This window comes from Protopterus annectens, chromosome 7.part0 (genome assembly GCF_019279795.1).
Source record: "Protopterus annectens isolate FY-2018-M chromosome 7.part0, PAN1.0, whole genome shotgun sequence".
Taxonomy (NCBI): Eukaryota; Metazoa; Chordata; order Ceratodontiformes; family Protopteridae; genus Protopterus; species Protopterus annectens.
The window spans coordinates 885,835,806-885,850,377 of NC_056739.1; the positions used below are offsets into that span (position 1 = coordinate 885,835,806).

A 14,572-nucleotide genomic window follows, 5' to 3' on the forward strand; every position below is an offset into this window, starting at 1 on the left:
CTTGAGACTTTGGTGCCGGTAGATCCTGCACCACAGACCCAGTACTCTCTGTCCATAGACCCATTTCTAGGCCAAGTGTATAGCCCATTCCTAGATCAACCAGACTCTCCATCGGGCGTATCCACTAGATGGTGTGTCTTGTGGATCAGCTGCTGGCAGCCAGGGGGATACCCATGCCTTCCAGGACCCATCCTCCTACAGGATTTGAGTTGATTTCTCCACGGACTCTATCCTATTCTCCTCCTTTGACCACCTCGGTTCCAAAGCCTCCTGCTCCGTCTCTTTTGGAACCCCCCCCCCCGTCTCGGCGCCAGTAGTGGACCTCACTTTGACTCCGAGACCATCCCTTTAGTCCTTGGTTCCTACTGAACTGGTCCTTCCTCAACCCCCATGATTGGGCTGCTGGCTGTTCGGTCTTTGGCACGGTCCAAAGTGTTTCTTCGGTTCCGTCCTTGGTACTGGGAGCTTTGTCTGCTCTGATCCTGCTTGAGGCTCCATCCTCAGTAGTGGGTTCAGCGGAGCGGGGTCTGACCCTGGTTCTGAGGTTGTCCTTCTCGGTCCCAGGCTCCCATCCCTCTTTGGGTGGGCTTGCTTTCCATGCAATGGAGAGGGCTCTTGCTTCTGGAAGCGTTCCACTGACATCAGAACCCCAGTTTTCTCCCCCTGAGCTACAACTGCCACAGGCCACCTCCCCGGGGACACCGGGCAGGGAAGCCGCAAGAACCCCCTGTACAGGGTACCCACTCTTCCGAGTCCTCCTCAGAATCCCCCACTGAGGACCCCCCCCTTGCAGAAGAGATTGTGCAAGAGGAAGCACGTAGACTCATGTGAGGAGTCTCTTACAGAGGACACAGATTTCGATGATGGTGAAGAGTCCCCATGGTCATCTCCTGATGATGCCGCCTTCGGAGATATCCTTGAAATGCTGAAACAGAGGGGTGGCTGAAGGCCCACTAATCCTTCTGAGGAGTCAGTGTTCCTGCAGGCTTTCCGTGCCCGGCCTTCTACCTCTTGGGTGACCCCGCCTGCAGACGAGCTAGTTGAACTCGTGGTGCAGCGCGCCTGAAAGAACCCTGACTCTGAGGCGATCCCTCATTGGTCCAGAGGTTTACCAGTCGATGCCATGGTGGTGGCAGCAGCCACTAAAGAAGAACTAGCTGAAGAGTGTCCTACCACCCACCTGCCCAACAGAGAGTCCTGGTCGTGGACAGATTGGGGAAGCGAGTTTTTGCATCAGCGACCTTTGCCATATGGTTCCGTAACTGCTTGGCACATTTTATGTTGCTCCAAAGAGACTTGATTTCTGAACTCTCTGGAACAATCGCAGGGCAGGTATCTGACGAGGTGAGGGACAAAGTTGCCTCGTAGCTCCGCAACCTTGGAATCAATCTCCAATTTGTCCACGAGGTTGCTTTCACACACAACTGAAGGGGTGGCTAGAGCTGCGGGTTCAGACATAGTTATGAGACGTCATGCCTGGATCCGCATTTGTAACCTCGTGGACCCCTTCAAGTTTTCCTTTCTGAATGCTCCCATCGAAGCATCTTCCCTGTTTTACTCCAAGGTAAAGGACACTTTGGCCAGTTGGGAGTAGGACGGTAAGACCCTGTCTGCCATAGGTCTACGTTTTTCCAACCCTCAACGCTGCTTTTTCAGGAACCAGAGGAGTGGGAAGATGTGGCACAAAAAATCTCAGGGTCCTTTCCGTGCCACGTGGTGATGATACCCCCAGGGGCAGAGGGAGTAACAATTCCGGAAGATGCCCCTTTCGAGGCAGAGGGGGTCCACGCAACCAAGGCCCCAGAGATGACTCCTCTGGACAGCCTTACCAATGCTCCTGAAGAGCGGCCCGATTGCTTGCCTCTGGAAGCAGTTCGGGGGTCATTTCTCTCTGCACCAAGCTGCCTGGCACTCTATCACCACTGATCGTTGGGTGCAGAATATCATTATCAGAGGTTACACCATTCCCCTCAGGTCTTATCCAAAGCTTCCGACGTTCCACCCAGTCAGTGGGAAGAAGCAGCTTCAGAAGTAAAAAAGTTGCATCAAAAAAGCGCCATCCAACTAGTCCCACCAGACCAATGCAAATCCAGATTTTACTCAAGATTCTTTTTGGTGCCAAAAAAGACAGAGGACTGGAGACCCATTCTGGATCTCAGCAGTTTGAACAAATATGTTGCCCAAACCAAATTCTGGATGGTCACGGTTCAGTCCATCCTCCCTTTTCTCAGGGAGGGCGATTGGATGTGCTCAATAGATCTCTCAATAGATCTCCAATATGCGTATTACCACATCAAAATGGATAAATGTTCCAGGAGTCTGCTTTGCTTCCAGCTAGGAGCCCATCATTACCAGTTTCGCGCCCTGCCGTTCGGTCTCTCTACAGCCCCCAGTGTTCACAAAATGCATGGCAGTGGTCACAGCTCACTTGAGACTGCAAGGATTCCGGGTGTTTCGATATTTGGATGATTGGCTCTTTACCCCGCCCCCACCAAGAATCTTCTGGTAACAGCCCTGCAATACACCCTTTCTCTGACAGAAATTTTGGGGATAACTGTGCACTGGGAGAAATCCAACCTTTCTCCGGCCCAGCAGATAGAATTTATCGAAGCAGTCTTAGACACCCTATCCTGTCTAGTGTCACTCCCAGCTCACAGAATCCAGAGGTTGAGGCTTCAGATCCGGGTGATACTCTTTCAAAATAAAGTCTCTGCGAGAGAAGTCCTTCAGGTCCTAGGATCCATGGCAGCTTCCATACCAATAGTGCCTCTTGCAAAACTGCATATGCGAATCCTCCAATGGCTTCTTCTTTCTTCTCTCTCACTGGTTCCCGAACCATTACCCTCTATGTTTTCAGATCCGGATAACCAACTCTTGCAAACAGGACCTTCTTTGGTGGATGAGGCCAGACACAGAACTTTGGAGCTGTCCATTCCAGCCCCCTCAGCCCAAGGCCATTGTGACCATGGATGCTTCCCTGATAGGGTGGGGGGGCCATTTCCAGGGAAAGACTGTCCAAGGCACACAGTCCACGCTGGAGGCCATCCTGCATATCAGTGTTCTAGAACTGAGAGTGATGCTGTTAGCATTGTAAGCATTTCTGGTTCTCCCTCTGGAACGATTGCAATTCAGTTAGACAATATAGTAAATCAACAAGCAAGGAGGAACCAAATCCTACCCCCTGTGTTGAGAGGGCATGAGAATTTGGAAATGGGCGATGGATTCCAACCACTTTCTGATAGCAAAGCATATCCCGGGTAGCCCCAACATAATTGCGGACAAGCTGAGCAGATGTATTCTCTTGCCCCACAAGTAGTCTCAGAATCCCGGAGTGGGGGAGGAAATTTTCAACCGTTGGGGCCAGCCTTGCTGCGACCTCTTCGCCTCCGCTTCAAACAACAAATGCAGCAGCTATTTTGCCCTATTCCCCCCAAAGGGGGAGTCCCCGAGGGATGCTCTGATTCACGATTGGCCCACGGGACTTCTTTATGCCTACCTCCCCATTCCTCTGATACCACAATTCCTAAAGAAAGCCATTTGGCTGAAATGCAAATTGATCCTCATAGCCCCATTTTGGCCTCGACAAGTTTGGTTCCCCTTCCTTCGGCCTCATCTGTTCGACCCATTGTGGATTCTGGACCCTATTCCATATCTGATCTCTCACCCCCAAGGGTTGACTCACCCAAATCTGTCTAGTCTCAAGCTGACAGCTTGGTCTCTCTACTTCCGCTAGTTGCCAGGCAGGATGACCTCCCCTCTCCTGTTAATGATATAATTCTGGCTTTTCATAAACCATCCACCAGAAGACTATACTGGGGCATATGGAAAAGATTCTCTATTTGGTCAAAGGAAAGGATGCTAGAACCTTATTCCGTTCCAGTCACAGCGGTCTTGCAGTATCTGTCTAAGTTTTTCGAAGATGGAGCCGCAGCCTCTACCATATGGATACATCTGGCGTCAATTGCAAATTATCATAATGGGCTGGATGGTACTCTGCTCATATCACTGCATTTATGTAAAACTTTTCTCAAAAGAGTTTCTCACATTAGACCTCCAATCAGACAGCCTGTAGAGCCATGGAAGCTCACGCTAGTTTTCCAGTCTTTGACTCAACCCCCCCTTTGAACCCGCAGCGAATTGTGACCTCACATCCTTGTCATGGAAATCTCTCTTCCTGGTAGCCATCATGTCAGCCAGACTAGTTTCGGAGTTGCAGGCATTGTGCATCAAAAGACCCTACCTAATTTTTCACAAGGACAGAGTATCACTCCGGACGAACTCATCCTTTCTCCCCAAAGTTGTTTCTGATTTTTCCATCAGTCAATCTATTGATCTTCCAGTATTTTTTCCAAAATTTTCTAATAAAGGAGAATACTGCCTACATTACTTGGATGTACACAGGCAATTGTGATTCTTTTTAGACAGGACGAAAACAATATGCAAGACTGACCAACTTTTTGTTTCCTTTTCTGGGCCTAGAATAGAAAACTCTGTCTCCAAGGTCACTTTATCAAAATGGCTAAAGGACTGCAAACGTTTCACTTATTCATTTGCAAAAGAACCTATGCCACAGAATATTAAAGCCCATTCCACAAGTTCTATGGCAACTTTTGTAGCCTTCCATTCCAGGCTTTCTATGGATGACATTTGTGCAACAGCCACTTGGGCTAAACCCCACACTTTTATCAATCATTACAAATTGGATGTGGTCTCCAAAGGGAAAGCTGCCTTCTGTTCAAGCAGTTCTCAGGAACATTCTTCCATAAGGGCCGCCCAAGGATGATAAGGTAGCTGGGGATTCTGTCCCATCGGTGATGAATGGAAAGAAGATGAACAACATCAGATAAAGAAGTTCTTACCATAACATTCCATATGTGTTGTTCATCTTCTTTCATTCATCACTTCCCACCCTCCTTCCCCCGCCAAAGGCCCCTGGCGGATTTTTTGGGTCCAAGTGGTGTCTTAGGGCATTTGAGCAGAAATGGCCTTTGCTTTACTTGTACAACATGGGCAAACTTGATCTGAGGTAACAGGGAGAAGGGCATTGTGGGTAGAAGCTTAGCTTGAGAGTTTTTTGGCTGGCGCGAGCTTGGTACTAAGCAGACTCTGTTCCAAGGGCTCGGAACAACACAAATGGAACGTTATGGTAAGACATAACTTCTTTTTTCTGTATATTGCTCGGTTTTTAATATTTATTGAAAAATTACCTTTGGACCAGACTTTCTTGTGGAGGGTATGACTAATGAGAAGGCAGGAACAGAGTTTGCTACTGTGCATCCTTTGTGGTGCTCAAAGTAGATTTTGCCCAGATGTCTTGTGTATCTCTGTTTCACCAGTTTCTCTTTCATTTCCTGTGTTTATGCTTATCAAAATATTTATCCTTATCCAAAGCCTTCACTTGATACTGCAGAAGAAAATACCAAATTAGCTGCTGTTGAGGAGCCCAAATATATCATCAGACCAGGCACTCCTTAAGAGACAGGTGAGGAGTTCCAGGTCAGATTGGAGAATGGACTTTTTTTTTTGCTCCTCAGCTTAGAGTTGCAGGGCACCAAATTGAGGAGTAGCACCAGATGCTAGATGAGCCAGCCACAGCTCTGCTGATTGTGTTGAGAATTTTTTTTCTTGAACGCAAACTGGAACCACTGATCTGAAGTAGGGAGTTCATTTGTCAGCAACCTGTGGGTCTTGGATCCGATATCGGATCCGAGCCGGCAACTTGTTTCAAGCTAATGGATCCGAGCTCCTAGCTCCTCCCCTCACCCATAATCCCCTGCTAACCCTCCATGACCCCAGATCTAGTTTGCCGCGCTTGTGGATAGCTGGATTCTTGTGAGCTCGTCTAGTACTGGGCAGTTAAGTCTCTATTTTCTGTCAACTTTCTAAATTTTTCACAAAAATTTTTAAGTGTGAAAGTGTTGGGTTCCCTTTAGAGTAAAAAATAATATTTGTTTTAAGTAATTTTCCCTCCCTTCGCTGGTCGTTAGAGTGTGTGTGTTGGTGTTTTTTCTTTTGGGGGCCTGTGTGTGTGTGTTACTTACTTTTCTTTAAGTATGGCTGAGGCCCCAAAAGCCATTTTTTCTAAATGTACCGAGTGTGGCCATAAGCTCTCCCTGGCTGATGGCCACACTCGGTGCATTCGGTGCCTTGGGGTTGAACACCTCTCCTCAGGCTGTACCATTTGTGCAGCGTTCAACCCCAGGGCACTGAAAGAGCGGAGGTCGAAGCTGGTCTTGGCGGGACTTTTACCCCCGGACTCTGCTCCGGCCTCCGCTGCTCCCGTGGCTCCACCACAACCTGTGGTTGCTGCCATTCCTGCCCCCCTTCCTCCATCCGAGACTCAAACTCCCGCTAAAGTGTCGGCGGACAGGGAGGCCAGGAGGGAGAAGCACCACAAGCGGCGGGCCGAGACCTCTGTTTCGGCCCCGCCAGCTAAGCGGGTTTCTCCCTCCACTGCCTCTAGGTCTCCTCCTCCTCGGCTCCGATCCCCTTGTTTCTCCCCAGGGCCCGAGGAGGAGGAGACACGATCTCCATCGAGGTCATCGAGGCGGCATTCCAGGCCTGCCTCGGTGACCTCTTCGAGATCTAAGTTTAGTATGTCCGATGCAGACTTGGACCGGATGATGCGAAGGTTCATCCAGGCCCAGCTGCAGATGGGAGTGCTCTTGCCTCCCCCCCCCTTCGGGGGGGAGCTCGACACCCTTTTTCCATCCTATTGCTCCTTTTCCGACCCGCTACCCGGGTTCGGAGCATTCGGAGCTGAGCAGCGTTGGAGCCGGGGGTGGGTCGGCACCGACAGTACTTGGTACTTCGGATCCGACCCTGCCCTCCAGCCTGTCGGATCCGACCTCTCGGAGCCTTGGCCCGAGCTTTGGATCCGAGGGATTGTGTGCCTTCGGCTCCGTCCAGGTCGGAGCGCACTGGTCCTTCGGATCCGATGGTCTCGGCGCCGGTTCCGATCCCTTCATCGGATCCGAGTGGGAGCCGACTTTCGGATCCAAGAGAAGGTGGTTCTCTCTCGGCCTTCGATGTTGTGGAGAGGGCTCTGTTGAGAGCATCCGGACCCCCCGGTCCTTGTCTCGGCTCCTCCCTGCACTCCCTCTCTGCTGGGCCAGGCTTCCATCACCCGGCCAAAGGGACAGCCTGCTTCAATGTCCCGGATGGTTCCATTAGAACAAGATGTTGCTGGCGAGGCCTCCTCGGACAGCCCCCCTGAGGAAGTGCCCCGCAAGCATAAGTGCAAGAGGAGGCACTTGGACTCCCCTGAGTCCTTAACCGAGGACACGGACTTGGAGGAAGGGGAAGGCTCCCCAAGATCACCCCCTGAGGATGTCTCCTTTGGAGACATCATGGAGATGCTGAGGATCAGAGGTGGGTGGTCTGTCCCCAAGTCTTCCTCCGACTAGTCAGTGTTTCTGGAGGCATTCGAAGCAGGCCCGTCTACCTCTTGGGTGTCCCCTCCGGCTGACCCCCTGGTGGACCTCATTACCACCAGGGCGTGGAAGGATCCGGACACCGTGGAGCCAATACCAAAACGCCCGGATAGAATACTTAGCCCCCCCTCAGACCGATCACACTGGAGTAAGGGCCCCCCCGTAGATGCCATGTTGACGGCGGCAGCCACGAAGAGGGAATTGGCTCAGGAGAGCCCCTCAGTCCATCCACCGAGCAAGGAGTCCCGCTCGATGGACCGCTTAGGGAAGCGAGTTTTTAGTTCAGCGACCTTCTCGGTAAGGTCTCTGAACTATATGGCACATGTCATCAGGATGCAGCGGGATCTTATCAAAGAATACGCTGCCTCCCCTCCCGAGTCCATGTCGGCGGATGACAAACAATTGTACTCCACCCGAATAGCCACTCTGAGATCAATTTCAAATACCTCTATGCGGCCACAGAGGGAGCCGCTAGGGCTAGCGGAGCAGGCCTAGTCATGAGACGTCAGGCCTTGCTCTGTCATTGTGACTTTGCGGAGCCTTTTAAAGCATCTTTTGTGAACGCCCCTTTCGATGGTTCTGCCCTTTTTGGCAAAACGGTTCGCGAGACACTTGTTCAGAGCGAGAAAGACGGGAAGACGTCTGCCGTCTGAGTCCGCTTCTCTGCTCCCCAGCGGTCCTTTTCAAAGAACCAAAAGGGTCAGAAGAAGATGTGGTTCCGGAAATCGCAACATTCCCAACCCGCTCCGGACAACCAGTCCTTCCGTGGCAGAGGAGGTCAGGGAGGACGCCGCCCCAGGGGCAGAGGGGCTCCGAGAAACTTTGGGTCCAGAGAACCTTTCTCTGAACGGCCCGCGCAGCAGCCCTGAAGGGTTGCCCAGCTGCTCCACTCTGGAGGCAGTCGGGGGGTGCTTTTCAGAGCACCTAGCGGCATGGGAGTCCATCACGACAGACCGCTGGGTGCTTTGCATTATATCCAGAGGGTACAAAATACCATTACTCCATGTCCCCAAATTCAAAAACCTCCCCGATATACCACCCGATCAGAGGGAGGCCGCAGCCACAGAAATTCAGCAGCTGCTAAGAAAAAGAGCCATCCAGCCCATCCCCCAAGACCAGCTCGGATTAGGGTTCTACTCCAGGTTCATTTTGGTGCCAAAAAAGACGGGGGACTTGAGACCGATCCTAGACCTTTCCCGCTTGAACCTGTCAGTAACCAAGGAAAAATTCTGAATGGTGTCTCTTCAATCTATTCTCCCCCTTTTAAGGAGAACAATTGGATGTGCTCTATAGACCTCAAGGATGTATACTACCACATTCTGATGGACAGACGATCCAGGAGGTTCCTCCGCTTCCGGCTGGGAGCCAGTCACTACCAGTTCAGGGTCCTTCCCTTTGGCCTCACCACAGCCCCCAGGGTGTTCACCAAGGTATTAGCAGTGATTGCGGCCCACCTGAGACTCCAGGGAATACAGGTCTTACCGTACCTGGACGACTGGCTCCTGACCGCCCCAACAAGGCATCTACTTTGCTCAGCCAGAGACTTCTTTCTCCGCCTAGCCCCACAGTTAGGCATCATCATCAATGCCAACAAATCCCTTCTGGCCCCAGCACAAGTCATAGAATTCATAGGAGCCAGAATAGACACCAGAGAGCTACGAGCCTTTCTAACTTCCAAGAGAATCCGGAATTTGCAACTCTAAGTGCGGGCTATCCTCCAATCAGAGACTGCACCAGCGGAATTGGTCCTGAGGGCACTAGGCTCCATGGCGGCAGCGATTACGCTCCTTCCATGCGCCCGTCTGAACATGCGGGTACTGCAATGGACACTTCTAGTGCAATGGTCTTTTCTATCCCTTCCTCTTCACCACCCCATTGCTATCAGCAAGGCTTGCAGGAAGGCTCTATTATGGTGGCTCCAAGCCTCGGACCTCCATACAGGCCGTCCCTTCTGCGCCTCTCGCCACGGTGACCATGGACGCCTCCCGCCTCGGGTGGGGGCATTATTCAGGCAGGACGGTCCAAGGCATGTGGAACGACACAGAGACCTCCCTGCATATCAACGTTCTGGAGATGAGAGCGGTGCTGTTTGCGTTGCAAGCACTTCAGGATCTCCTCCCCATAGGAACGATTGCAATTCAGTCGGACAACATGTCTGTTGTCTGGTATATCAACAAACAGGGGGCAACCAGATCTTACCCTCCATGCCGCGAAGCCATGAGAGTGTGGGAATGGGCGATCTCCACCAACCGCTTTCTGATTGCAACGCACATTCCGGGATGGACCAACATCCTAGCGGACAAACTCAGTCACACCCTTCTTACCCCGTACGAGTGGTCTCTCAGTCCACTAGTAGCGAAGCAGATATTCGCAATATGGGGGCAAACCCTGCTGCGATCTTTTTGCGTCTCCATCAAACACCAAATGCGGCAATTTCTTCGGGGAAACTCCAAGAGACGCTCTGGTGCATGCTTGGCCACCCGGTCTACTTTATGCCTATCCTCCTCTACCCCTGATGCTACAACTCTTACAGAAAGCCTCGCGGTTGGGGAGCAGGATGATCTTCATTGCCCCATTCTGGCCTCAGCAAATTTGGTTCCCTTACCTGTGGTTTCACCTTGTGAATCCTCTTTGGATTCTAGATCCCAGTCCGGATCTCATCTCCCATCCGTCGAACTTACCAACCCCAAACCTGGACAATCTGAAACGGACAGCTTGGTTGCTCCAGTTCCACTCCTAGTTAGGACTCACGGTATCTCTTCACCAGTCAAAGCCATCCTTGTGGCAGCACATAAGCCCTCCACCAGGAAAGTGTACCGCAGTAAATGGAAACGTTTCTCCATCTGGGCGGAGCATCATGATCTAGATCCCTTTACGGCTCCTCTTCCATCCATATTAGACTTCCTAACCGAACTCTTCCAGGAAGGCGCTAGTTGTTCAACTGTCAAAGTGCAATTGGCAGCCATATCACATTACCATGTGGGACATGATACAGGGCCTTTGATGTCGGCCAAGTTGTGTAAAACCTTTCTCAAAGGCACCTTCTTACTTAGACCCCCTATAAAAGAAGCCATACCACCATGGGATCTTTCACTAGTTCTTCAAGCCTTGACTGCTCCACCTTTTGAACCCGTTGCTTCAGTAGATCTCAAATTCTTGTCTTGGAAAACAGCATTCCTTGTAGCCATCACTTCAGCAAAAAGAGTTTCGGAGCTTCAAGCTCTTTCTGTGAAGCCTCCTTATTTGATCTTTCACCCAGACAGAGTGTACCTCAGGATCAATCCTTCTTTTCTTCCCAAAATAGCATCAGAAACCAACATAAATCAATCCATAAATTTACCGGTTTTCTTCCCTAAATATCAGAATAAGGGAGAGTACAAGCTGCACTCATTAGATGTTCATAGGCAGCTTTGCTTTTATACTCATAGAACAGCTGGTCATAGACAATCCGACCAGCTGTTCATTTCCTTTGCCAAATTTAATTTGGGGAAAGCAATTTCAAAAGTATCTCTATCACGCTGGATTTCGGATTTCTCAATGTATCTTATTGGCGTATCAAGTCTCTGGGAGACCCGCACCGGAAGGAGTTCGTGCACATTCCACTCGTTCCATCTCTACTTCTGCGGCCTTCAAGTCTAGAGTTCCATTGGATGATATTTGTTCGGCAGCCACTTGGGCTTCATCTCATACCTTTATTAACCACTACAAACAGGATGTGATTTCTAGAGGGAGAGCATCCTTTGGCTCTGCGGTACTTCGCAATATCCTTCCATGATGGCCACCCAAGGTGCAGGTAGCTGGGGACTCTGTCCCACAGGTTGCTGACAAATGAACTCCCTACTTCAGATTAAGAAGTTATGTACTCACCATAACGTTCCATCTGAGTAGGTAGCTTCATTTGTCTGCAACCATCCCCCCCCCTCCTTCCCCCTGGCCTTCTTAGGATCTATTTTTAGTTGGATACCCATTTTTTGGGTATATATTGAGGGGCAAACTCGATCTGAGGTCATGGAGGGTTAGCAGGGATTTATGGGTGAGGGGAGGAGCTAGGAGCTCGGATCCATTAGCTTGAAACAAGTTGCCGGCTCGGATCCGATATCGGATCCAAGACCCACAGGTTGCAGACAAATGAAGTTACCTACTCAGATGGAACGTTATGGTGAGTACATAACTTCTTATTAGCATTCACTTCCTTTTGCTGTTGTGCAGCCCCACCACCCTTTCTGTCCTCTCATGTTTTCTAAAGAGAATTTTTCTGCTTCTTTTCTGTAGTAATGGTATTGTGTTTAGCTATTGCACAGTACGTGACATCATTTCCTTCTGTGTTGCATAAACAACACCTTTTGCAAAGAACTGTTTTCAGAAATTTACTGTCATGTTTACCACTCGCATAACTGTACTATTTATGCATTTATTTGTAAAACTAAGCATTCAGTATCTGGCTGTATCATGAAGAATTAACACTTTTATTTCTGTTTGTTAGGGGTCCACCTTCGACACTGCCTGCATCTCGTTTTTCACCTGCAGGTGGAAGCTGGGCAGACAAGGTGAAAGCAAATCAGGGAGTCTTATCAACATCACCATCTTCAGAATATTCCACTGTACAGTCCTTCTCTGGATCCACTGCAAAGGGCCCCTCTGAAAAAACTGGTAAGTTCTGTCAGTAGTGATGCTTTGATTTCTCTGTAGGTCTTTTGGGCAAATTAAATCCTCTAATTTTGGATGGAAGAGCTTTTTGAAGTTACTGTTTTAGTAGCCCAAGTGATTCAAGTTATATCCCACCAAGGATGTGGCTAACCAGTCAGTTTATCAAAGCTTAAAGGCACCTTCCACATGATCTGGCTGCCAGGAGTTTGAATAGAGCTCCATGTTGAAAAAAGTTAGAGCAACTCGAGCTTCTTATAAATTGTAGTTTGAACACCAAGTTTCTCTCCTTCTGTGGGCTTCGTGGAACTGAGTGTTGGCTAGTGATCCTTCAGAGGTGGGCAGATAAGTCTCCTGGGAAAAATCTTCAATTATTTTATTTTTCTGAAGAAAACTAGTGATCCTCCTTGACAGATGGGTTTATCTCCCTTGAGGCTGTGAGTGGGAAACACTATTGGACCTTTTTCAATTATTCTAGCACTGATTTCCCATAATGCACTGCTCTAACAGAAGCATCTGTCTTGACAGATGGGTTATCAGGCTTGAGATGGATCTGATCCGGCAACACTATTGGAGCTTTTTCCAGTGTTCAAGCTCCAGTTTCCCATAATGTACTGCTCTAACAGAAAATCCCCAGATCACGTCGCCTTTCTCATCAGATGAAATTTCCAGCACTCTGCTCATTATTGAAGAATTTTCAGATAAATAGTTTTTCTAGCCTTTTTTCTCTTTCTAAGCAGTGTCAGATCTTATTTTCATCAACATCCTCTCTATTTCACTTGTTTTCCTTTAAAAAATAAGTAACTAAATAAAGTAATAAACATTTCCTCTCTCCCTTCTGGTCTGGCTTACACCTCTGTTTTCTTAGTCCATTGGGTGTTTGTAGCTATAGAAAAAGCTTCAGGTTTCAAGAAAGGCTTAAAATGCAGAAAAGAGATCCTGCCCTAGTATCTGCATAAACAATGTGTTTATTGCCTAGGCCCTGCTTATTTAAGATGCCCAGTATAATTGATCCAGTGTTGTCTATTTTTGTCCAGTTCAACTATGAGTTGTAGGATTTAACTGGCTCTGACCTTGGCACAGATCTTGAAGCTTTCGGTTCCAGAGCTGTGACTCCTTCCCTACCCATAAGTCCCTGGTCTCCACCCTATTACCTTGTTTGCTGCCTGAGGTGTTCAGTCATATTTCCAAGGGCGGTGTTTAATATAGGAATTTAGGATTGTTAGTATATTATTTAGGATTTTTCTAAATATTGACAAAGTAGATTATAGAAGTATTAAAGAATTTTTGGCCTTAAATTACTGTAGTTAGTGTCTAGGTAAATTAGGTCCAGTCAGCCAGTATTTTCCTTGTGTATGTGCTTAAGTTTTACTGTGCCTGTTATGGCTGATAGTCAAAACTTTAAAAAGCACACAGTGTGGAGCACACAGAGTGTGGGCATAATTTGTACCTCCAAGACCCTTGTGCATCCCTGTTTCATCTAAATTTCTCTTCCTGTTAAGGCAAAAGAAAAATTAGCCAACTGTTACCCCTTCCCCTGATGAAGTAGTCTTTGAGACTTTTGGGGTGGGTACATCTACATTTTAGTTGGTTTCACCTGGAGATACTCATTTATGTTTTCACAGAGGGCTTGGTAGAGTCAGGAATGTGTTAGAGATAATACCTTGTAAGCCACAAATGCTGCTAGTTCCTCCCATGGGTCATCCACATTGGAGCAAAGGGCCCCTTGTGGAAATTGTTGTTGAACCAGAGAGGGAATTTACTAATGAGCTGTTATACTCCCTGAGGAAATCCCTTATAGCAGAGACAAGGAAATCCATGGAGTTTCAGTTGGCTACGACGTCTGTTACTAATGTTACTTTACTGACATTGCTATATGTCATCATGCTTGGCTGCAGCTATGCGACTTTGTGGGCAACCTTAATGCATCCTTCATAAATGCTCCTTATGATTGGCTACCTTCAGCCACATTGACCATGGACGCATCAGCATAGGGTTGGGGGGGCATCAGGAGGGGAGGACAGTTCAGGGAATGTGAACCAGTCTAGAGTCCCTTCTTCACATTGGCATTCTGGAGATGAGGGCAGTTTTCCTAGCATGGCAGTTTCTGCAGGAATACTATCCCCAGAGTGTAGTTGCTGTCCAGACAGACAATATATTGCTTTCTGGTACATCAACAAATGTGGGGCATTCACTCTCGTCCACTATGTTGAGAGGCCATGAGAGTATGGCAATGGGCAATGTCTTTATGGTGTTTTCTCCTAGCAGTGTACATTCCAGTTTGATCCAATATGCTAGTGGATAAGCAGTGTCATTGCATTCTTATGCCTCATGAATAGTCTCTCATCATGATAGTGACAGTGGAAATCTTAAGCCGCTGGAGACAGCTTTGCTGCAACCTCTGTGCATGTCTTCCATTTTGAAGTGCAGCAGCAGCTGTTTTGCTTTTATTCCTCAACAGGAACAGTCACCAAGGGACAGTCTAGTGCATAACT

General features: G+C 48.8%; 1 protein-coding gene across 1 annotated transcript in view; it reads left to right on the forward strand.

The window, feature by feature from the left end:
- SCAPER (S-phase cyclin A associated protein in the ER) overlaps positions 1–14,572 on the forward strand; it is a gene marked incomplete in the record, with an annotated part of 4,815,867 nt that overhangs the window by 1,113,921 nt on the left and 3,687,374 nt on the right. The window contains 1 exon segment of the mRNA XM_044077465.1: positions 11,917–12,083. Within this exon segment, the coding sequence (XP_043933400.1) occupies positions 11,917–12,083 (167 nt within the window).